Raw genomic sequence first — 25,369 nt, 5'->3', positions numbered from 1 at the left:
AACATAGCCACACAAACAGACACACACACACGCACATCAAACACACACACACACACACACACACACATACACACCCACAGTCCAAATTAGAGCAGAGACCATTTGTGCTGGCAGACACAATGTATAATGCAGACAGAGGGTGCCACAGCGATCACACCACATCCGTCACTCTGTTCCCCGAGGCAGATATAGTAGCTCTCTGGAGACGACAGAAGACTATACATCTTCTGAGGTAAAAAACATCCTGAGCTAAAGTGTGTGAACTGGCATTTCCTGACTGACCGAAACGACCAGACTGTTACCTTCTCTCTGATTGTGTTGCCAGCGTTTTAAGGGCCTTCCAGGGAATGTACCGATACATTTGCCTTTCGGGGGAAGAATTCTGTTGTTTTCGGACAACTCTGAAATCTTACGCTGCTCTATTGTTCGCTACGTCTGTCTCAGACTGCTTCCACGTTCTTCGTGGGGAGGTCGCAATGAGGGGTGTTGTACAAAACTAAGAAATCAGTGATTGGAACACATCGAACCACATCTATCTAACATAACCCACAGGCTTCTGGGACTAACCAGGTGGTTTGATCAGTAGTTAAAGATGAAAAAGTATTAAGGAAATATTAGCCAGCCATATTATATTATTTTCCAGACAGAAGGACTAGAAGTTTCCATCTGTCGGAATCCCTGCTGTCCCTGGTATAGTTTCTGCATCTCACCTGAAGCACGTAATCGAGAGCCAGGTGTCGAAAGCATTTCCTGGTGATGCTGAGTGTTCCGGTGGCTTCCTCCACCTCGTGGGGTTTGTTTCTGGGAGCCTGGGCGTTCTTCACCTGGGCTATCTCCATGTCCTCGCGCACACGGTCAAAGTGCTTCTTGGTCTCCTTGAATTTACGGACGTCCCTGAGAATTAGAGATTTGGAACACTTATGCTGTGTGATTTCTGAACTGTATCAGAGTAGATGACGGCAGTAGGAGGACTGCTAGATGATACTATTACACTGATGATAAGAGAATCATACACAAACCACAGGGCACAGGACTCAAACACAAACCATTTCTAAAACACTACAGGAGTATTTTAGGTGCCCATTCAGACGAAAGCATCATTGGTCTGAAATAATCTTCCATTTTAAAACATTCTAATTATCGCTTATTTAATTGTTATCAGCCGATAACAATTGCTAGCTGATATATCAGTGTATCTGTAGCCGCTAGATTTACCAAGGACTGGTATGCTCATGGTCGGAAATGACACTCCTGCTCGTGGTTAGAGGATTGGCCGAGAACAACAAAGTGTTTTTGATAAACGTGTTCCTCATTATTCCACCCTAGTTCACCTTCCTGGTGGCCTCATAAACCACCATGTCTGACATCAGGACGGTCGCAGAGTGCCACGCGGGTTGGTGAGTCAATCTAACCAGCAATACAGTGGGGAAAAGTATGACACAATGCAAATGTTTCATTACACTTACTCTTTCACAAAGTTGTGCAACTGCTGCTTCACAGACCTCTGGGCTTGATCAAACAGAATCTAAAACACAAAATCAGATGCCATTAGCGTGTGTTGTTACCAAAGTGACAGGTTATCACAGATCCTGAGAGGCTTCGGGTTCCACCCAGCCCTTCATTGTCTTGAGTCATATTCAGTATTGACCAACAGAGGGCGACAAAGGACTGGATTGATAACCCGCAAATGTATTTAATGTAAAAACGATAACACAGAAATTAGTTCACCCTTTCCACGCGTACAAATACTGTAAGATGAATAATACACTTGTTTTTACTCACACATGAGCACACAAACACACAACACTCTCCTTCATACAGTACACATCCTCCTTTTCCTCTCTCCTTCTGAGGACATTCACAGTGATTGCTTTTGCCACGCTCCGGGTGCAGTAAAATAGGTCACAGGGGCGGGAGAGAAGAGGGATGGAGGGATAGAAGGAGAGGGTAGGGAGGAGGCTTGGTTATAAATCATTGCCACTTCCACTACTGACTCCACACCAGAGCTACAGAACACAGTGAATAGATGCAATCACGCAAATTGCTCTTCCATCGCTTTGCCCTTAAAACAATGGGATTTCATGTTAGTGTTTTTGCGATGAATAGGTTGGTGGCCCATCCTCTCTCTCTGTCTGACTAAAGGAACAGGGAGTGGTGGCCCGGGAGCATGGCTGTGTTTAGATTAGAAATCAGATTTGGGAGGAATTTTAGGAGACCATGCAAAGTGGGTTTTCCCCCCGAGGGTTATAAAATGAGTAAACTAGTCCTCCGCTCTCACCATCAAGCTGAAACATGGAAGGATAATTTGGGTTTTTTAAACATTTTACATTCATACTACACTGACGGTTGACAAGTGAAAGGAAAATCCTACACCTCTAGGTAAGGTGTTGGGCCATAAGCCTCCAGGACAGCTTCAATCAACATATCAACTGGGTAGAGATCAGGTGACTGCCAACGCCATAGCATATGATACACATCACTTTCATACTCATCAAAACCATTCAGCGCCCCAATAACGAACCCTCTTTCAAGGTCACTTAGATTCTTTCCTCCTGCCTTACTGGTCCATAATCGAGGTCAACTGGGCCTGCTCAGCAGGTGAATGACGGGATGTTAATTGGTTAATTGTATCATGTAGCACAACTGCATGGAAGCAGGAGCAAAGAGCGCTCAACTGGCTAATGTTTCAATAGGAGCAGTGGTTAAGGTTGCATCTGCTTCTAGATCCTTTGGACAGACCTTTGGATCGGTAAATAGGGTCGGGAATTGATGACAGCGTTGCTTGTGTGTTACTACCATGTGTAAAGAAAAACAGAAGAGCAACTCTTTCCCAGGTGACTGAGAATGTCAATGCAGGCATTCAACAGTCTGTCGAGAGCTTTACCGAGAGGGATATTAAAGTTGGGTTGCAGTGCATAAACCCCTCATTACACTGGTTTTTCCTTCAATTTGTCACCTGTCTGTACATTGATTAACATCAATACCCCACACACACTATGACTATGGCACAGTCATTCGAAAAAAGGTCTTTGAGTGTCCATGGAAAAGTCTTAGTCAATGGAAAACAGCATACCTGCTGTGGTCAACCTACAATTACAAAGACGGCACAATACAGCCTTAGTGAGACTTTAAGACTGCATTTGTCAGCATGGCAAAAGAACAACGCAATCAATTTTGTTGAATTACGACTAGCAGCTGCAACCATAATGTCACTAAGTGTGTACTGATGTAATTCCCAATGTGTAAGCTGGGAATTTTCATGGCTATTTTAATTACTGTATGAACTTCACTTGAGCAATGAGAACAAAACAGACAGAGAGCAAGCAACAGAAGGAGAGAAGTGAGTATGGTGTGTCTATCCTATAATTTCAGGACACAGCAACCTTCTTGATTAACGAATACAGGAACTCTTTTAGTTCCAAGTCTGCCTCAACCAAGCAGCCATAAATATATTCATCAGTTAGACCTCAATGTTTCCAGTAAATATACTGCTTCTCATGCTTCTGGCCCAAGGTTTGTGGGATCGCTCTCAAATTATGCGGCGTGTTAAGAGGCAGACGCCGAACACCCTTTGTCACTGTAAATCAGCAGAGCTTGGCAATGTAGAGGAAAAGCACTAAACGGCAAGATCTCTCTGTCTCTCTCTGTCTTGCCGTGTGTGGTCGATTGTTTAGCTTTGCCTGATCCAAGTTAAAAAGACAGCAAATGAGAAACTGTTCTGTTGTGCGACCAAGAAATCTCAGAGACACAAGGACAATTCAAAACACCGTCATCAAGGCCTGCCAGGACGGACAATAAACACTACTGACTGAAGGAAGTGTGGTTGCCATTTTTGACCCCCTTATGAGACAGCTACTAAATGGGTTGCCCGCTGTATTACTCACCCATAGAGAGGTTTGGCATTTACATGCCTACAGGTTGCTCGCTGTGTGTGTGTGTGTGTGTGTGTGTGTGTGGTGTTTTTGTGCATGTGTGAAGAACGGAGACAGAAAATAGCTAAGGGGTCAGGAAGCGTTGTAAAGCCTCAGCCTGTGGCATTCATGAGCTGCTTTGTGGTGACAGCAGGCTGTGTGTGTGTGTGTGTGGGTGTAAGTGTGTGTGTGTGTGTGTGGAGTCAGAGCGTCTGGAGATACGTTGTGTTAATTAGGCCAAGATTACACAGGTGCTCCCGGCTTGTGGAGTGAGAGAAAGAGATGGCCTGCTGACCGGGGAGAGGTTCCACGGCTAAAAACAGGGCTATCGGATAGTTCCTGAATGATTAAAACGACAGGAACAGGTTAAACAAAACTCCTGTCTGACATGTCGTTAGACCTCAAGAATGACGCTACACACAATAGCATCACTTAAACAGGCCAGTTTGGACAGGGTGATATCTGACGCAATCCAAAGATCAGGTCTCCCTTCCACTTGGTCTGCAATGTAATCCTCACTGTACTTAACCAGCTTCATCCGGGTAACCATAGCGCTCACTCTTTGCATGGGAAGGTTGCAGGAATGCTACTGGTGGAATGCTAGAGTCCCACTTTGCCCTCTCGTCCATCAGCTGTTGCGCTGGCCAAGGGAACAGAGGTTTCATCGTTTCATTGGTTACATACACGTTCTAGTTATCGCGGTTGTAGCTAAATGCCTTTGTCTCCTGAGCCTCCTGAGTGGGGCTTCCCAACATCTCATAAATTTTACTCAATACTCATTCTAATCAGAATGTAGAAGAATCTCAATCCCAGAGTATTTCCCAGAGTATTATGTGTTTTTTGGTCCACAAAGCAGAATATCTAATGTAAATGTAACAGAACGCTGTTCCCGTTGCTGTGTACTCCACATGGCTGTCATCAACCTTTCATCAACCTTTCATCAACCTTCCAAAAACAAAGGATGTTTAGAGAGCCTTAAGTCTATCAATAATTGATGAACAACCAAAATGGACTTTCACGCTTGAACAACAACTGGCCCTGTTTTCTTTTATGTTTTGTTCTACGAAAAGACAAAAAAAAATCCATTGAGTGAACCCTTCAGAGAAGAAAGACCAGGCCTAGTTTCTGAGCTTGGGATGGATATATAGTTGGCTTGAGTCTGACTTCAAAGAAAACACAGCCTGTTTGTTCTGGTTGGGCCGGCCTGGCGCAAGAACTGGTTTAGCAGGAAGTGAAGAGACGCCCTCCCTCAAGGCACATGTGTCTCCTTCATGTGAATGTCCACACGTGTGTATGACTGTGAGAAGGGGTTATAAGGGGTTGGCTATGGCAGGACCAGTTGGCACAAAGCTCCTATTTGTCTGATTGTTTTAGTAGTCTTGGAGGGGTATCGCGGGTTAGGAGGCAGCTGCTGCCATGCTCTTAACCAACACACACACACACACACACACGCAACCCTTCATAGGGGGTTAAGGGGTGGTTGCAGATGTAACACTTTTCCTTTTTTATTAATGCATCTCGTTATTCTGCTGTTCTGAACAATAAGTGGACAGATGGTATTTCCAATTTGCTGCCAGTTGTCGGTAACAAAAAAAACGGATTCAAATGCTTTAACACGAAAACCCAAACTGGCTTTGCAATTACTTTTCGGATGGTCGAACTACAAAGCAGTTGAGAGCTGTTGGTTCAAAAAGAAAAGATCATTGTTCAAATGTTTCTAATATTGGAGACCAAAGAGGGATTCCCCTTGATTCCCTAGTGTATCACTATCAATCCCTCCTGGGTTCTGGCTCTGCTCTTCCTCATTCTAGACATCAAAGCAATAGGAATGCTAATGTCCAGCGAAACAGGCTGCTGACTCTCTCTAAGGCAGACTAAAGGTATCCTGGAGGGGAGACTGAGGAGAAGTAGGGAGGGGTGACTGAGAGGGGAGCAAAGGGAGGAGAGGGGATGGAAGGGGAGAAACCATTTAGAAACTGGGGGGGGGGGGCAGAGTGGGGAGATTGAGGGGAGAGCAGGGAGAGGAGACTGAGAGGGGAGCAGGGAGAGGAGACTGAGAGGGGAGCAGGGAGAGGAGACTGAGAGCGGAGCAGGGAGAGGAGACTGAGAGGGGAGCAGGGAGAGGAGACTGAGGTGAAGAGGGAGAGGAGACTGAGAGGGGAGCAGGGAGAGGAGACTGAGGTGAAGAGGGAGAGGAGACTGAGGTGAAGAGGGAGAGGAGACTGAGAGGGGAGCAGGGAGAGGAGACTGAGGTGAAGAGGGAGAGGAGACTGAGGTGAAGAGGGAGAGGAGACTGAGAGGGGAGCAGGGAGAGGAGACTGAGGTGAAGAGGGAGAGGAGACTGAGGTGAAGAGGGAGAGGAGACTGAGAGGGGAGAAGGGAGAGGAGACTGAGGGGGGAGCAGGGAGAGGAGACTGAGAGGGGAGCAGGGAGAGGAGACTGAGGGGGGAGCAGGGAGAGGAGACTGAGAGGGGAGCAGGGAGAGGAGACTGAGGGGGGAGCAGGGAGAGGATACTGAGAGGGGAGCAGGGAAGACTGCACCCAACAGTAACAGTAAACTAACAGCAACTGAACTGTCCAAATATCAGCCTCTCTCATGACCTGTTTCACTGTTGATTTTTCTCCTCACTTCTCCCCTTCATGGACTCTCATGGAACCGTTGCCTGCATGTTGATTGCAGTTTCAAATGGGCACATTTCTGTTGCTCCTACACTCGTCATCCACCCTTGTCCCAGGGGCCTCTCCCATTTGGAAATGAATGCTGCACCCTTTTCTATCCATGCCACTTTACATATCCTCAAACTCCTCTGACGGAAACATCAAACGTGGAGAAGGGCTACTGGACTTCAAATGACAGAGAAAGCAGGGGTTCTGAGTTTAGAGAGAAAAGAGGGAACAGCAGAGCAAGGGACATAAATTGGCTTCTGGCATCCTTAACCTCCATGTCCAAACACTGGGGTTTGTCTCAGTAATCTAAGTCAAAATTGTTATGGCAGTTGGTGTTGATGCTCCTAGTTAAACGTTACATTAAAATCAGTTGAACTTGTGCATCTCAAGGCAAACAAAATGTTTATTTTTACTCTGAAGTCGTGTTAACAGGCTTTTTTTTTTAGGTAATGTCTCTCTGTATAGGACGAGCTCATTCACTACACATTACAGTCTTACATTTAAGATTCAATTATGCATTTAGGGCAAGATGCGATTGTGTTATTGATTGTCATTCAAAAAACTTGGAAAAAAAGCAGCATCACCTATTTGTTTCGATAAGCATCTGGCAAATTGTGTGTTTGTGGTTGGTTCATTTTGGCACTTAGTGTGACATGTGTGCCTTAGTTTGCTGAAACCAGAGCAAATATCTGACATACTGGGAATGTTATGAAGAACCATGTCTGACTGACTTGAGAACCAGTGACCGGGTCATTTTTGTTTCTTCAATCTAGCTTGCTTTCACACAATATCCACTATTTTCCTCCAGTTATATCCTCTGTTTTGTTTTGAGCCTTTAAGTGTGTAGGGAAATGACAAGCCTGATCCTCCTATTCTAACTGAAATGAATGATTTGCGACAGGAATGAAACATTCCACAGTAACAGACGGACAGCTTGGACAGCTGAGGTTCCATACATCCATCTCTTGCCTGCAGATCTACTGTGGTCTCCTTCAAGGCAGGATCACCCAGTGCCGATTGGCAGGTGATTGTATTTACATGTCGACCATACCGATTCAAGCACACAGTGATCGAATGACTCAGAGAAAGAGACACACGGAATCATCGGTCAATGAAAGGTTGCTGCCTGCTGAATAATTTAAAAGACAGTTCAGACTGAGCCCCTGACCTGTGTTAAAGGGAATTGGAGACCGATGCGATGCCTAAATGCCTTTCCATTTCTTAGCATTTCAAGATGTGATTACATCATTACGCTGAGGGCTGCCTAGTCTCTGTGGACGGTGGATGGACAGGACGGGATCTGGCCTAGGTACAGTGGGGACAGTCTGGGGAGCTGAGAGAAAAGAAGGTGCTGGTTGGAGAGAGAGAGTAAAAGAAGAAAGGCTCACCATGTGGTAGTTAACTATTTCCTGGAGGCTCTCACCACACTTTTCGAGGCACTCCTGCAAAGAAAACGAGACACAATAGCTTCAGTATACTGTATTTGTATTCAGCAAGATTGCAGATGGAGAGATCCATTTTTGTTACCATGCCAAGATTCATTTCTTTTATGAAAGTAGCTAGTTGACATACACACATTGTTATGACAAGTTATGAGAAAAATACATATTTTGCTAATGGACACTAAGATGAAAAAATACAGGAGACCCACACAAAGTATTGTACAGTACTATGAGAGAAGGAAAACATAACTGTAGACCCAATTCCTTTCCATCTTTATGACGGAAAATACAAATAAGAGCAGCGTTTAACAAGATCCTCAGAATTAGACACATAGAGTGAATCCATTGGGAAGCCAAGTACTCGCAGGCCTTTAATGCCACTTAATGCTGGCGGCAACCAGTCTACTACAATTGGCAAACTGTCAGGTCTTAGGAAGAGTCCTGGAGACAGTGGTTCTGGAGAGAGTGGTCCTGGAGACAGTGGTTCTGGAGACAATGGTCCTGGAGACAGTGGTCATAGAGACAGCGGTCATAGAGACAGTGGTCCTGGAGACAGTGGTTTTGGAGACAGTGGTCCTGGAGACAGTGGTTCTGGAGACAATGGTCCTGGAGACAGTGGTCATAGAGACAGCGGTCATAGAGACAGTGGTCCTGGAGACAGTGGTTTTGGAGACAGTGGTCCTGGAGACAGTGGTTCTGGAGACAATGGTCCTGGAGACAGTGGTCATAGAGACAGCGGTCATAGAGACAGTGGTCCTGGAGACAGTGGTCATAGAGACAGTGGTCCTGGAGACAATGGTTTTGGAGACAGTGGTCCTGGAGAAAGTGCTTTTGAAGACAGTGGTCCTGGAGACAGTGGTTCTGGAGACAATGGTCCTGGAGACAGTGGTCCTTGAGACAGTGGTTTTGGAGACAGTGGTCCTGGAGACAGTGGTCCTGGACATACATGGGACTCCACTAAAGGACTGACCCCTATTTTTTGACTAATCCAATAGTGGAGTAATCCCATTCACCCATAAGTTCAGCAACTTATTCAGGCAAATGGCCACATTTCATGTGATGAGCCTAAAGCATCATAGAGTAGATGTATTTTTAACGTGTTGTGTGTGAGTGATGTCCAGCGAGGTTCTAAGTCTGAAACCTAACAGATGGGAGTGTTGAGCAGACTCATTCTGGATGCAACTGAAACTCACCGAGATCATCTCATCCTTCTTGCACTGTTGGGACAGGTCCCGGATCCCGTTCACAAATAGTTTGTTGGCGCTGACGTACGCCTTCCCTGCCTCGATCATTCCGCTGCATAGCTTTACCAACTAGGGTTTGAGAGGAGAGAGGCAAAGAGAGGCAGAGAGAGGCAGAGAGAGGCAGTTTGTGTTGGAGGATAGAGGGAGAATGACGGGTGGACATGAACAGCACCAGATTACAACCTCGGACGATGAACAGCTCTTGAATATCTGTGAATTACAACTGGTGAGATGAAAATCTTGAACGTGCCGTTCATGTGAGTCAAGCAGAGATGAGAGCCACGATTGAAAAGCGAGAAGAGCGACTTGTTTGGTCGCCCCTCAGATGTGGACCATGTGCGAAGACAGAGCTCTGTTAGGATACGGGAGTTCTCCGTACATAGAGCAAATACCAACACAATATTTCCTAAAGTCGATTTTAAAACCTGCTCACCACACTAAGTGATTATGCATACGTGCTCTACAGCTGCATGTTTGTTTTAACCCTGTACGTATCACCTTCGGTAAGGTGCTGTGAGGCTAATTCTCACTTGGCCTCCACATGTTAAGCCATGACATAAGCATGCAGCTAAACACAAATGTCACGGCTACTAAGCGTCCAGGATTCAGGAATCATCTTCTCCATTAATACTTGCATAGGCTACCAAACAGTAAAACACAGCTGACAAGCCAATAGCACAGGAATCTGTAGAGTGAAAGACTTGAACCTAAGAAGTCATCAAAAGTCTTTCACAACTGTTTCACTTTTGACAGCTGAACCTTTGACATGTACTGTCAAATGTCCTGTTTCGCGAATGGTTGTTGTTTCTTTCAACATTGCAAGACAGTGAATGAAGGTCAGCCTCTTTCTTTTACCCAGTTCTCAAGACAGCTGCTAGCCAGACTCAAACTAAGGCTGGTCAACCAACCGTATCCTCCATACCAATCCTAAAGGCCCTGCAGAACTGAGAACTGGGACTGAGTGGTCCTGTTGAGAGGAGAGTTCCACCTGTTTCCCTTAACTGGAGGGAAACGAAAAGGCGGGCTGGAGGCGGGATTCGTGGTTTGACAGTTGGCTTCATGTTGCTTGTTCCTTCTGAGTGTGACAGTAGACTTCTGCTCAGAGTTATGGTGGGTTAGCCAAATCAAACTCCTGTGAGTATTCTGGACAACCAATGGGCATAACACTTGATATGGTTGAAACATTTTTTATTTTTTATTATTCATTGATTAATGCCAAAAGCTGTAGATTACAGAATGTATACTCGATTCTACATCCGCCACATCACGATGAGGCAAACAGCCTCCAAACACTGTCAAATGGAAACATTCGGCCCTCTTCGTAGCCGTTGTTGGTTTGCAGCCCGGCGCAGGGTGCCAATGCTGATAACAGCGAAGACAGAGGGCAGCCTCAGACTAACCACTGCTGACACATAATTCACAGGAATCAAGGACAAACAGAACAGATGGGCCGGTGACATCATGAGCACAACCGCAAAGCATCTGGCTCGCTCGTTAGTGGGAAACTGGATGCTTTGAAAGCCAGCCGGATGCATTCTAATGTTGTCGGCCGCCTTTCCTTTACCCTGCTCTTCCCTGCCTTGCCACGTCACATTTTGCCCACACAAACCTAAACCATTAAGTCAACAGGGATTATGCTTTCCTTTTTAGTCACAGACTGTAGTTTTATAAAGTCTGGTCATATATCACAAAGACACTGATGTGCTGATGGGTGAAAATCTACATCAGGACTCCAATTACTAAACTACTCGCCCCAGTCAGGTGGTATAGACAGGAGCGCTTCACGCCACTTTGAGTGTGTGTGTGTTGTGTGTTGTGTGCGTGTTTGAGCGTAAACAAGGCAGTGGTTTTAGTTGCTAGCTCCGATCACCAGCATCCCTTAATCCTGCACTATAGAGTTCAGTACTCCATGCCTTTAATCCATCATAAGTGCAGAAGGAGATAGGATGTACAGTAACATAAAATAAGCACCTAAATACAGTATGGTGTTGTGGCTGCATCACACCCACATCATTTGGCAAACGCCGTTACAGTCACTGACGACAGTGAATGCTAACATTTTCAAATGTTCTCATTCCCAAGAGCCTCTCCCCAAAGAGCTTCCTAGAACATACTTTTTGATCAACATCAAACCAAATCTTTCTTTAGCAAGAACAACAATGGACTGTTTTATATTGCAGGGGTAATAGGACAGTTAGGCTACTCGAAAATGTCATCCCGAGGACGGTAAAAGAGATATTAAGACATTGTTTTCTTACCTTGTCAAGTTTAGCTTCAATCTCCACCACCTCTGTCTCAACTTCATCAATGTTTGCCCTGTAAGATATAAAAAGATGTGTTTGTTAGTACAGTAACAGCACATACTCTATATATTCCCATGTCCCTGGAAAGACAGGAATGTTACATCAATCTCAAACTGTCAGTGAGGTTTTTGGATCCCAACACAGACATACTGAAGCTGAGAAACGCATGCAAAAGTCAAAAGTGTCAGAGAGACGCCGGCAAACAAGTGATTAAACTAAGACAAAAGTAAGAGATAGAACATTCAGCAACGCAACAAAAAGTGCTACCTCCAAAGTAATAATAAATAATTCTCTGTCTTCTTACAAGGATTATTTTCTTTCGTTATCAATAATTTTTATTGTCAGGTTGTATCTTATTGGTTAGGAAGCATTTTTTTTGCAGTTAAAACGGTGACCTGTCGCACAGTTGAACCTCAAAAAACCCAAATGTGGTCACCATTACCTCACCATTCTGTAGTTGACACCACCACCACACCCCAGAGCATATGGGACCTGACCCTCTGCCCATCCCCAAGGGAGTCGGTTAGACTGTGGCCCACCACTGTCCCAGTCCGAACCACTCCGAGGCCAGACCGCTGTTTATACAAGCCTCCTCGGTGTGCACTGGGAGACCATGGAGGCTTGGAGACCATGTTCAAGGGTGACGAAGGAACTTATGGGAGGAGGAATGTAATGCGATCATATCAACTCACTGAGCGGAAATCTGATGTGTCTCTATCGTCGTCTGCTCATGCTGCTGTTTCTCACTGCCTAGTGGGGCCGGCGAAGGCTCATTTCACTTGAGTCAGCCAGTCAGTGTAAATCAGAAAAACACATCATAGCTTCTTACTTGGTTCTTAGCTCTCTTACCACAATAGCAGCAGAAAGCGGCAGCGAATTGTCAAACCTTCTCCGACAGAACAAGATAAGATTGTACCATACTCTCTCTCTTTCTCGCTCTCTCATCCTCTCTCCCTTTCTATTTCTCTCTCACTCCCTCTTGCAGCTTATCTCTTTAGTCTTCCACTGGAATAAGATAAGATGGTGCTGCATAGCACAGCACTGCGCCAGCTCTGTGTAATGGAAGCTTCAGTATACACAGCCTACCTGCCTTGATTCGCTGCTATGCATGTTCCCTCTGTCTCTTCCTCTGCTCCTCGTCTTTCTCTCTAATCCTCCCTCTCTCCCTTTACTTCTACCTCTACATCTCTGTCCATCCCCGTGGTCTTGGATACATTAGGCTGGTTGGCTGGCTCAGGCTACCACATGCAGGGCTCAAGTCTCAGAGGAGTAAGGACGCCTTTCGCTCCTTCCCTCTCTGTCGCCATGGCCACATCGGCGTGACCTTTCACCTGGAGCATGATTCTTACAAACCAGGAATAATTAAAGAAGGCAATGGATTCCAACTACACTGGCTAATCAATACCAAAGAGCTCAATGCTTTTAGTACCTGAACTGACTCCCCCTCTTATGACCTGAACTGACTCCCCTTCTTACTACCTGAACTGACTCCCCCTCTTAGGACCTGAACTGACTCCCCTTCTTACTACCTGAACTGACTCCCCTTCTTACTACCTGAACTGACTCCCCCTCTTATGACCTGAAGTGACTCCCCTTCTTACTACCTGAACTGACTCCCCCTCTTATGACCTGAACTGACTCCCCTTCTTACTACCTGAACTGACTCCTCCTCTTATGACCTGAACTGACTCCCCTTCTTACTACCTGAACTGACTCCCCCTCTTATGACCTGAACTGACTCCCCTTCTTACTACCTGAACTGACTCCCCCTCTTATGACCTGAACTGACTCCCCTTCTTACTACCTGAACTGACTCCCCCTCTTATGACCTGAACTGACTCCCCTTCTTACTACCTGAACTGACTCCCCCTCTTATGACCTGAACTGACTCCCCTTCTTACTACCTGAACTGACTCCCCCTCTTATGACCTGAACTGACTCCTCCTCTTATGACCTGAACTGACTCCCCTTCAAAATGTTTAGACAAATGACCACACCCACTAGGAATTCAACTGTGAATAACTCATAAAGTTTTCATAGCTGATGTCAGTTTTAAACAGCCCTCTTAATATATAATAACATTTAGCTGCCGGGCCTCAGCTCTGCTTTTGTAGAGCTATTTCGCTCATGCCTCTGAGAGGTAAAATGACAGTGAGTGCTCTTGAGATGTCATGTTTCTTTCATTCTTCCATGTGTCTTCAACATGTGACGTTAAAACATTGACCCATTTAAAACAGCATCCACAGTTTATTCTCTCCGCAGTGTTTCTTCAGAAAGGAAACATACATCGTGAGCAGCGAGCTCTGAAGGATGTCTCACACAGATCCGGCTTAGGCCTACCTAATCAATAATGCTGTTACAAACAATTGTTAATGGCAGTGAATCGAAAAAAACAAGAGCATGTCAGATGGTTTCAAAACGGCTGTACAGAAGGCTGGGTCTGGCCGTGTAGTGTCCACAGTACAGTGGTCTCATACAGCTGGCATGGAGCACAGCCCCTGCAGCTGTTAGCCTTCCAGATGTGTCTGTGTAGCAGGTGGGGCTCCCCTGGGGGGACAGCTGCTCCCCCTGGCCCCTGACCCCCCATCACCCCCACCTCCCCCCACCCATCACTCCATCTTGCTGCAGATGACATTACGGATGCACACAGAGCCCCAGGGCTTGTCACCATGGTAACGTCCATGCAGCAGGCAGTGACAGCTCCCCGTCGTGGAAGTCGGTCAGTCAATCCCCACTCTAGACACGGTCACAACACAGCCCAACGTTGAGTAGCCCTTAATCAATGGACCCCTGCTGCTAATGACTCGTCCATGGACCTTTACTGCCAGTCAATAACAATGAACATGTATTGTACGCTAAAAAGGAGTACTAGCCCTCCTCATTGATCTAACACTTGGGTTAATGATGTGTCCTGATGTCTCCTGTAATATGAATTAAATCCCATGGCAAGTGTGTTCAGCCACCGTCCTGAAAATGTTGCTTGATGCTGTAGAGTTGCCGGTTCCAATTACAAAAAAGCAGCAATCTTGTGGCATCACTTTACGTTTTCATTACGCCATGTAGTGGCAAATCTGTCATTTCACCATTTAGGATTAAGGTTTGACAAGGGCAAACACCCAAAACAAAAACACAGCTGTCCATTACAGTCATGGTTGAAACTAAAACTGGTTTGGAACAAAGCACCATCTACTGGTAATGGGCACTCACACTGCCCCTAGTGGACAGTATGACATTCTACAGGTAATCTGGTACCCGTAGAATTGGTACATTCTGGTGAATTCTGTAAAAGAATGGAATGAGATGACTAGGAGTGGTTTTTCAAGTGACATTGTAGATCTAGATCTATGTGCATGTATTTTGTGTGCTTGTTTGTGTGTGTGAACAAAAAGAAATAAGAAAAAAAGCAGATTGTGCTGAATAAGGGGTACTCCGGCTGCTGTTGGCCCATTGACATGCTGACTGAGCTTCCACAGAGGAAATGAAGGGCTGAGGTGCTGTTTACTATGCCAAAACAATGACTCCAAACACAAAACGCCTCGTTTTTCCTGTATTCCTGTCAGGGCAACTTCTTATCTTAACTAGATTCACATGGTCGCAAACCTGGAGAAAGTGGAACAGCCAAAGTTCAAAATATTCTCTAGCTCCATCATTGTCAGCAGTGAACGGGCAGGACCAGACTGAGCTAACAGGAGAGGCATCTGGGCTGGAGGCCCCTGAGGGTTGAGGCCTGGAAGCCTGGCCTTGTGCAGAGCTGCTCGGTGGCTGGTGGACTGTGTGGCTGATGAGCAGGGGGGCTACAGGGGGGCTTCAGGGGGGCTACAGGGGGGCTGCAGAGAGCCAGCGATCCGGAGAACAATCACTGACCCCAGAACATGGACTACGCGACCAAGCCAAAACAAAACTAGATGCCAGCTGAGACACAACAACCTACCAGTAGCCCCCCACTGAATCAAATCAACCAGGGATGGATGTCAAAACACTCTCAGACAGCCCGGGAATACAAATGAGAGAAATAACAGCTAAGGGTTAGCTTTAAGTGATGCTTTGTAATCAGTGATTGTTTGATATCACCCGCGGCAACACTGTTACACTGCCTCGTTTCTTTTTCCTGAAACTTCAAGCCATTGTCAATTTCCTTTTTTTCCATTGACTATTCCAAATATGATAATGATGATAGGTAATGTTAGCGAGACATGATCTGTATGTCAGGGGAGAGGGGATGTTTAAGGTCAGTCAGAGGGGGACATTGGTCCCAGATCTGTCTGAGAGAACCCCATTGTGACAAAGTAACTTCCTGTCTGGGGGGACGAAAGCGTTTTGTTGTAATATTGATTGCTTTAGTGCTCTAATTGAGGCCCTTGTGCATGGCTGGATGGTTGATTGTTGGGGGGATGGGTCTTTGTTCGTGATCGGATACCCTTCATTCTCTGTACTCTCCACCCTTTCACTCCAATGGGCAGCCAGCAAGCACTATGTTGCTTCCAGGTCATTCTTCGCTAACTGCTTGTACCTGCTAGTACCTCCTGGTCTGGCCTGCCCGGCACTCTGCACCGCCACTGTGTGATACTGGGTCAGACAGGTGCACCCCAACTATGGCAACTATGCTCATTCTGAACAAATCCATCCCAATGTGTTTATAGAACAAACAAAACAGTCCTCTCGAATGCCACCAAAATATCTCACATACCCCCTTACGTGCAATCTAGCGTCTGCCATCTGCCTGTTGTAGTGTAGCATGAGTCCACATACAGCTAGAGACGTTGTCCTAGCCTCACACCACCTCACGTTTCTCCCAGGTTGCCAGCAGCTGAGTTCAACAATCTACTGAACTCTGAGTAGAGGTACGAACTGGAAGGTTTTTTGTAATGGGAGGGGTTTGGTTTAACTGAAGCTTACAAATCTGTCCGTGTTCAACCTTTGCATTGGATGATAACACAACAGAACTGAAGATCAGGAATGACATTTACATTAACAGGTGGTCTCAAAAAAACAGGCACATCCCTACTAAGCCACTCCCCCACTCCAGGGTTCCTCTACGGTTCCTTCTTGAGAAACTCCATTCAGAAGTCAGCGCTTATTTTAATAAGAAGAGTCGAGACAGTTGCATCCACACACACACACACACACACACACACCAGCCCACCTGTGAATATTTAGTCAGGACACCAGAACAGACATTACACTGCTCTCCAAAGGAAGATACAGTATACACCTGAGTTGGACATTAAATGTTTCCGTTGCTCAACAAAACATTATGTGGTCAGTGGGGGAAAGCAAAGGAGGTTAAGGTAAATTACTGCTTGAAAGTGAATTGCTAAATCAAGAAAAAAACAATATAACAAAAATGGCTATAATTCTATCGTAGCTATAATTCTTCTACATGTGCCTGAGAAAAGAGCCAGATGTCTACAACAATGTAAAAATGTCAAAAGGACAGAGACAACAAAATAATCTAGGTTACTACTCGACTACCTGCTCCACTCTGTGTGCCTCAGGCTGCATGCCAACCCTCATCTTCCCAGGGCTCGGAGAGACAAGCTCTGACTGAAGTGGCAATGACAGCCTTCTCTGCTACCTGACCTCGCTCATCCTCACACAGACGCGCACACGCACACTACACACGCGCACACACTCATACACACGGGGCCCCGGGGATTCGGGGGATCAGGACAAGGAGACGGTTGGGGCCCGCTGACAGGAGAGTTATGGGGACGCCTGACTAGAAATCTGTGACGGTTTTCCCCGATTCCACAAGACTCTGGAGCGCAGGCCATTCACCAGTCTACCCTCAGTTGTGAGAAACAGGCAGCCAGGGTTACTGCCGGTCAACATTACCAACTAGCCACGTTTTTTTTCTTTTTCTTTCTTTTTTTCTTTCTTTTTTAAAACGCTCCAATACCGCAACAAACTATGTTTGAATCTCTTGGTCGGACTGCATCGTTTAAAAGCAGATTGCATAAGAGTAAGAAATTCAAATCTCAGTTTGGGTCCACTACAACAATACACTCCTTCCCACGTTCTGAAATTACCACTGAGTTGTCTGGGATCATCTAATAGAGAGGTTTAACTTCCTGGCCAGGAGATAAGCTGCACAGGCATCCTCTACCAACCAAGTCTGATCTGCCTGTGTTGTTCAATGCATATGAGGGTGTGGGGGGGGCATCAGACTAAGCAGGCCACCGTACATGAGTGTTGCTGGTGAATATGTGTGAAAATGGCTGTATTTCCATGGGGCAACTGGAGGCATATTTGCACGCGGAGACCAGCTGAGCTCCGTTTGGCCCAAGAGGGACACCGTACCCACTGATCTGAACTCCGTAACGGGAATTAGAGGTGGTCTGGGGGGGCCAAGGACGAGTCATTCCGCCCACCCTTGCAAATCCTGAACAGTCTGGATTGGAGTGAAAGGCCGGAGGAAAGAGGATCAGGGGTGTAGAGAAGTGGGCTCCATTTCTTTGGCTCCTTGTTTGTTTTCCCCGCCTGACTGAACAGTGAACTCTCCTAAATAAACAGGGTCAGACTGGAGATATTAGGGCCACTGTGGTGGAGGTCAGTCGGCCTGGGTCTGACTGAGAAAACCTCAGGCTGAGGGTGAACGTCGGACTACCTGTTTCTGCACTACCCACTACCTCTTGCCCTCTTACCATCTGCCCCACATTACCCATACTAGCCATCATATTACCAACGATGCTTCATTATAAGCCCTTTAAGTCAAAGCACGGCAACGACATAAACATCACCATGCTGTATTTTGAACAAAAAATTAATGCAACAGCGGCATTCAGCTTTTAGGCACGTTTTGTAACTACCACAACTAACTGTTTTGTGCAATAAGATTTTAAACAATTTGTAATTTTTCAATCTAGCAAGGATGATTGATCTTAAGGAACATTTTAAAACAATAGCAAAAGCAAACATCTTAAAATGTAGTGTTTTTTTCCTGTTGGACCTTATTTGGGCACATTCTGGACAGTACAGGACAGCTTTTTATGAGCCTATTGGATAAAAAGCTGTGAAACCGTTGGAACAGACCACATCCCTTTTTAAACCATATAATGCTACTCTGGAAGCCATTAGCTAGAGTAACATTACACAGTAACATGGCAAATTCTACAGCACAGTATGCTCTAAGCATCTTGTTGAACCTTCTGTCAGTCCCTGGGAGAAAGATCCCATTTGACACGAGTGCAGAAAGACTTTAGCTCTGGCTGTGTCCAAGAACAACCAAAAGTTTCACAGGCAGTCCCTGTCCCAGAGCTAGAGCTGAGGAGATCATTTTTATTTAATCTGACCACATGCATCCCATCTTCTCAATGTGCCAATAGAGAGAACAGAGAACAGAGACACATTCTTCTGCTGAGTCTTTAACACAAATCAGCCCCTTCTGGCCAATGAGGATGCAGCTACGTTCCTGGCCTTTGTGCCATATTGTTGCCAGAGCCTCCTGGTTGTCGTTTAACTCAAAACAGTCCAAGAAATTCAGTCCAGCAGTTAGTTTGAATAGAAATCCTTTACAAACTGTAAATGATCTGTAGAAGTCAATGGTAACTGGACTGAGACACAGTAAAGATATATATTTTTTTAAAGTGTAGCATATAACGTAACCTTGAGTTCGGCTTTTACATCAGCAGGTATGTGTAGGAGGGCTTAGATGTTGGCAGTACATTCTTCAAGACCTTACTGCGAAGGTCTCTAAAAATCACCCCAGTACACACAGCCAACACTAGACAACTAACTCAACCTAGTGAAATTCTGCATGTCCTTCCATAAGAGATAGAAACAGGAAATTACAGATAAATGTGATGATGCAGATTATGTCTAGTTCATTATCCTGTATAGCATCTGTCTGTGAGGTCTTAACATGGCCGTCACATTCACCACCCACCTCCCATCTTCGCTCAACAGCAACAACTTCACACAGGTAAAAGCTGATGTTGAAGTGCTTCAGTAACTTCAAGCAACACTTATCATCAATGGACAAAGCAAGTTGCCAATAAGCAGGAATCAATCATTCCAAATAGTAATTACTCACCAGTAACCTACTATATCAGTCTGAAGGAAGTACAGACAATAAACCCTCACACTTAAAAGTGTAATTAGTCACTTCGCCATTGTTGCTGTGAACCGGAATTGACCCTGAGAGGGTGACCCGACCCTGAGAGGGAAGCTGAGGAAAGCTGCCCCAGGCCTGCCACAGTGAATTACCATAATACAATGTGTACTAATAATAACCAATATCAAACGTAACGTATTTGTTTTTCAAATAAAAAAGAACAAAACGATTTAACCAATATCAAAATACGCTTGAGCTTTAGGAAATAGCCTACTTTATAGATTTTTCTGACATTCTGAAGTCATCGTTTCCTCTTTTGGAGATCTTCTGATGCCTAAATAATGAAGGTGACATAATGGCCAACTTTAACCCAGCCTGGGCACTCTGTAAGCCACACAAATAGGCAAAACATCTGGATCATCTAATTTTAGCAACCATTCAAAAATGTCTAACAGACAGATTTATAGAGCAATTGACCTGTGCAGTAGCAGCAGTACCACAGCATGACAGTTTAATACCGAATGATTGATGCTGTGCTCGAAAAAAATCTCAGAAATATTATTGAAATTCTAATTCCCATCCAAAACGGCCCATGCATCCAACAACATTTTATGTGTTTTGTTCTCTTATCTGAGCTGGATCTTAAAAAGATTATTTTGCTGTATCAGCCTTTTCTGTTCACATTTCCAAGCTGTAACTTTGGGGATTGTAAGCACATGTCTGTAAAATGCGGCTTTCATTGGTACATGGCGACACAAGACATTTCAGAGAAAATAACCAGAAATAAGTTCAGACCCAGAACAGCCCCAACCAACATGCTTCAGCCTACTCATTGCAAAATACCCGGTCTCCATCTTTATTCTCTGCGCGATGTTGTTTTACCTCTTATTACTGACTGTTAGAACTGTTTAGGTAACCAGATAGGCAGCCATTTATCTGCTGAATCCCAGAAGGATTTGCCTGTTAACACTGAGCTGCCAGTCTAACTGAGGGGACTGGGGAGTGGCCAGCAGGAAAGGCAGCACCAGAGCTTATCAGGGAATCTGCAGGGATTTGTGGCCGTGTGGCCGGAGGACGTCCGTGATAAGCCTCTGGCTAAGGCCTCAGGACGGCGGAAGAAGGTCAGATGAGTTGTTGAGGAAGAGACGGACTGTGGCATAGAAATGACTAGAACTGGAAAGCCCCTCAAACCAGGACAATTACACTCACAGATAAAAAATAAATTACTTTGCTGGTCAATGCATTGACTTGAATGGACATTTTCGTTCTAGTAATGCTTCTATGGGATGGGACTACAGCACTAGCAGGCCATCAGAACACAGACCCTTGTCATCAGTCTTTCCCAAAAGAGAAGCGTTTGGCCAAGGCTAACTCTAACCCCTAGCCTGGTGCCAAACCTTGGATGCCAAATCTCGGTTCCAAACCCGGGATGCCAAACCTTGTCACTAAATTTACCCTAACCGGTAACCGTAAATGTTATTCGTAATGAGGCGTTTTTCATTTTGAATCGATTACGTTAAGGACCAACAATAGCGTAACATTAAGAAGCAACAAGTAATCGCACCGATTTATGTGCATACTGAAAGTAATCAGTTTACAAAATAGTTCCATACCCAGGTAATTCCTGAGAGGTATGGTTGGACTGAGAGGAACTTTGTCCCTCCTGTCGCCACAGATTTGATCTAAACCACAGAATATTACATTGTATGGGGAAAGTGTGCCCAGCTGTATGGCTCAAGTGGTCATGGCACTTAGAACACCAGGACAATGAGTTCAATAAAAATGCACACATAAATCTAGGTGGCTTTGAATAAAAGTTTATGCTAAATATATGCTATATTCTCATCTCAACATGGACTCAGTGTCTTTCTATACCTCTCAGCTAATTGCAATACAGATCGCCTGCTCCATTTTACCAAACAGATAACCAATTAGTGTAGCATCCTCATTAGCCAGGAACGGTTTCACTGAGCTACAGACATGTGTTTGTCCTTGTGTGCGCACGCGCGCGCGCGTGTGTGTGTGTGTGTGTGACACATGTAGATTTTCATAAACAGATCTGAGATTTAAAAATATCAACACTATATGCTGTATGATCAATGCAACAAAGGTAATTCTCTCTGACTGTCATTACGTGAGGCAGCTGGCGGTGAACACGCTACGCATTACGCAGCTAGTCCTGCTAACCACATACCCTGGTCCCTGCTGGGGTGGGTGCCGCTGGGAATGTAGCCCATTGGAATGTGACACTTCAGAATGAGCTGGCCAACAAAGGCTGTCACATGGAGGACATAGGAAAGGTTTTATCCCTTCAGCATCGCTTTTGGTCATTCCTCATATGGGCCAAAGATCTCTGTCAAATTGCGGTAACCTTGCCTACATTTATATTCAAAACATAGATGCGCACGTGGATTCCAGTCGGGATACAGATACACACGAAGAGAAATGAATATGATTGGACAGGGTAACTCACAGGGCTGAGCTTGCCCGGCGCAACTGTAGTCCTGGGTAAGTTAAGTCAACCCCACATACAGTACAGTGGATGCGACTGGTGCATTCATTTGAATTGTTGGGTTAAATTCAATGAAAAGTCCGGTTTGAGATAAATAAATAAAAATCTCGATATATTAATCAACCCAGGTTTGAAGATAATAAATAATTTGATTCCATTAACATTTTTAACAGGCTGGTTGGACATACAGTACACACACGTTATGTTACTATTTGTTAGTACATAATAATCTAAGGCACTGAATTCCACAAATGCAAAGTCAACATAGGCAATTGTTTTAAAATTGATCTTGCATAGATCCTTTTGTATTTTGGTATAGAGTTGTAGGGCTTTCCCCAAAAAATTATGACAATGACAACAATGAAAATGCCTAGTGTTATTTTGCATAAAAAGCTGAAGTTGTTGTATTTACTGCTGTATTTACTGCTGGGGGGAAAGTACTCACATTTTATTTTATTATTTGGGGAAGTAATGACCCTCACTGTCCATTTTCCAACAGCGTACTGTACTTACCCATACCACTGTAGATCGGCCTGTGGGTGTCCTAGAGCACAACCAAAACCACCTATTTGTTCCAGACAATCTCATACACACACAATATATTTTTATAATGTTTAGCTCATTTTTCAGGAATTTATTTGTAAGTGCATCTGGTGAGGGTGATTTTCCACAGACTCTTTAGCTTAGCTTCTGGTTGATAGCATGGCTTGTAAGCATCTTACAACAAAACTAAACACATACACAGAGAGTCTCCTGGTTCAAAGGGAGTTACTTTGGACTGTGTAGCTCCAACCAATTGGTGACAAGACAACCGCCAATGACGAACTCGGCTGTATTTTTAAGTCTATGTGTGTCTGATAAAAGGCGATGACCAGCGTGTTCCCCCTTGCTCTCCCTTTTCAACATTTGTGTCGACACTTTACAGACGTCTCAGTGCCTGTCTCGTTAGGACACATAAACAAATTAACGCAATCTAATAATGCCTTTACCGCAATGGCTTATATCGCCAGTTGAGTAGCACAGAAATACGGACACTTTGTCGCACCATGGCTGGGAGGAGCTCGACCAATCTAGAGGTAGTGACAACATGCTGGATACAGTGCTACAGTATGGTTTAATGTACCATACAACAAAATGGCTCACGCATGTCACACTGTCATTAGGATTGCAAATGTGAGGGTAGGATGTTGACCAACCACAGAAGAGATAAAGGACAGAGTGTGAGGGCAGGATGTTGACCAACCACAGAAGAGATAAAGGACAGAGTGTGAGGGTAGGATGTTGACCAACCACAGAAGAGATAAAGGACAGAGTGTGAGGGTAGGATGTTGACCAACCACAGAAGAGATAAAGGACAGAGTGTGAGGGTAGGATGTTGACCAACCACAGAAGAGGTAAAGGACAGAGTGTGAGGGTAGGATGTTGACCAACCACAGAAGAGATAAAGGACAGAGTGTGAGGGTAGGATGTTGACCAACCACAGAAGAGGTAAAGGACAGAGTGTGAGGATAGGATGTTGACCAACCACAGAAGAGATAAAGGACAGAGTGTGAGGGTAGGATGTTGACCAACCACAGAAGAGGTAAAGGACAGAGTGTGAGGGTAGGATGTTGACCAGCCACAGAAGAGGTAAAGGAGAGAGGCCAGCTAAGGGTTAGCACATGAGTCGTCTCGGCTGGCGGAGCAGGTTTACATTAACGCAGGGTGGTCCTACATTACTGCAACACGCAAAAATGTCAATGAAAGATTTAGGGGAGAGAGGAGAGAGTATGAGCACACACACACACATCCACACACTCTTACCCACACACACACACACACACACGCAAGAGTGACGAGCCAGGCAGAAAGCGGGAGAGAGCGGGAAGCAAATATTTTGGCTTTAAGAAAGGGCCATAGACAATGTTCCATTGTGGAAAGGGAGACAATGAGGCACATACAAAGAGACAGGCGAGGCAGCAGCCCAGCTCGAGTCTCTGCCTTATTTCGGGCAGCAGCCCACCAATCCTCCCAGGCTTTCTGGGTATACTGCAGACAGAGAGGAAAGGAGAACTGGTCTGTCAGGGTCCAAGTGTCTGTGCTGATCTTCACCTCCAAAATACTGGACATTTGAGTGAAACCCTGACATTTCAGTCGAATGACTGACTGGGAACTGTCCCAGTGAAAATATCTCCCTAGACACCCACTATGATGTCCAGTCAGGGCTATGCTGGTTGGGCTGAGGCTGAGCTGGCCCGAGGGTTAAACATGCAGCTTGGCTTGCACTAGAAAGACATACCAGACGTGTGAAGCACTCAGCTCTTTCCTGTCTGAGAAGTTGGAGATGTGGCTCGCAGAAACAAAAGACTGTGCTTCTGTGCTTCACAGAGCTGTCCTCACAAAGAGCCATTATTATGCTACATTATTGTTGGCCATTTCATACAGAATGGAAATAGATTTTTCCAAATGGATTTTTACATGTCCATCTACAAAGGGGAAAGAAAGGCAGAATAGGTTGAAGGAAAACCTCCAGTGTAAGAAGTTTGTGTAGCACGTAGATAAGACACACACACCCCATCAAGCGAGCATTGAATGTTTACAAAGACAGAAAGACCGAGATAACAGAAGAGGTGAGCCACTGGTGGGCTTGGGTCTGGGCCATGTCAGTCTGTCCCCACTTTCCCCCAGGTGTTTCCTCTGGTCTGTAGTCAGCACTCTTCCCCTGACGTCACCATCTGATCTGGGTCTCTCCACGCCACGACTCCCATCCTCCCCAGTGGGCGGATGACCAGGATGTTGATCAAAACCCTGGGTGAACTATGAACTCACACAAGCCTGGTCATGTTCAGACCCTACCTCGCTGCCTGCCAGAAGTGTGAAAGAGCAGAGGCAGGAGTTTGTTAGTTTGTAGAGAGAGAAAGGATGCACAGCACTATGTTGATTTGTCTAGCCTGCAGAGGTTCCCACAGGACCTTCTGAAGTCCAATGAGAGGTAACTGGAAACAAATAGGAAGATTTCACAACATTACCAATTACCTTGACACTTGGAATCACCATTGTGGGATGACACAGAGGATGGAAGATCCATTTCCTTAGTTAACAATGCTGGACAGTTCCACTGGAACTATTATCTCTCTGTGGCATTTGAGCGAGTCTCGGTGGAGATTAAAGAACAGGGCAGCAACGGAGCATCAGCGTGCAAATGACGAAAGCTTCCGTCACGGCTCATTTGGCTCAAAAATAAACCCCAGCCTCTAG

The 25,369-nt window shown here is 45.3% G+C and overlaps 1 protein-coding gene across 3 annotated transcripts in view; it reads right to left on the bottom strand.

Moving 5' to 3' along the window:
* acap3a (ArfGAP with coiled-coil, ankyrin repeat and PH domains 3a) overlaps positions 1-25,369 on the bottom strand; it is a 55,897-nt gene that overhangs the window by 18,370 nt on the left and 12,158 nt on the right. For 2 of the 3 annotated variants that reach the window (XM_020052011.2, XM_020052012.2), the window contains exons 1-6: positions 21,815-21,980; positions 11,523-11,580; positions 9,214-9,333; positions 7,967-8,020; positions 1,467-1,525; positions 711-894 (exon numbers count right to left, since the gene is read on the bottom strand). In XM_020052011.2, the coding sequence (XP_019907570.1) occupies positions 711-894; positions 1,467-1,525; positions 7,967-8,020; positions 9,214-9,333; positions 11,523-11,580; positions 21,815-21,951 (612 nt within the window). In that variant the 5' untranslated portion in view covers positions 21,952-21,980. Of the gene's footprint in view, positions 1-710; positions 895-1,466; positions 1,526-7,966; positions 8,021-9,213; positions 9,334-11,522; positions 11,581-21,814; positions 21,981-25,369 lie in introns of those variants that run through there. The other variant, XM_010875336.3, reaches the window with a different exon arrangement.

This window comes from Esox lucius, chromosome 12 (assembly GCF_011004845.1).
Source record: "Esox lucius isolate fEsoLuc1 chromosome 12, fEsoLuc1.pri, whole genome shotgun sequence".
Lineage (NCBI taxonomy): Eukaryota > Metazoa > Chordata > Actinopteri > Esociformes > Esocidae > Esox > Esox lucius.
The sequence above is the reverse complement of the archived record's forward strand: the minus strand, read 5'-3'. Positions and strand labels throughout refer to the sequence as shown.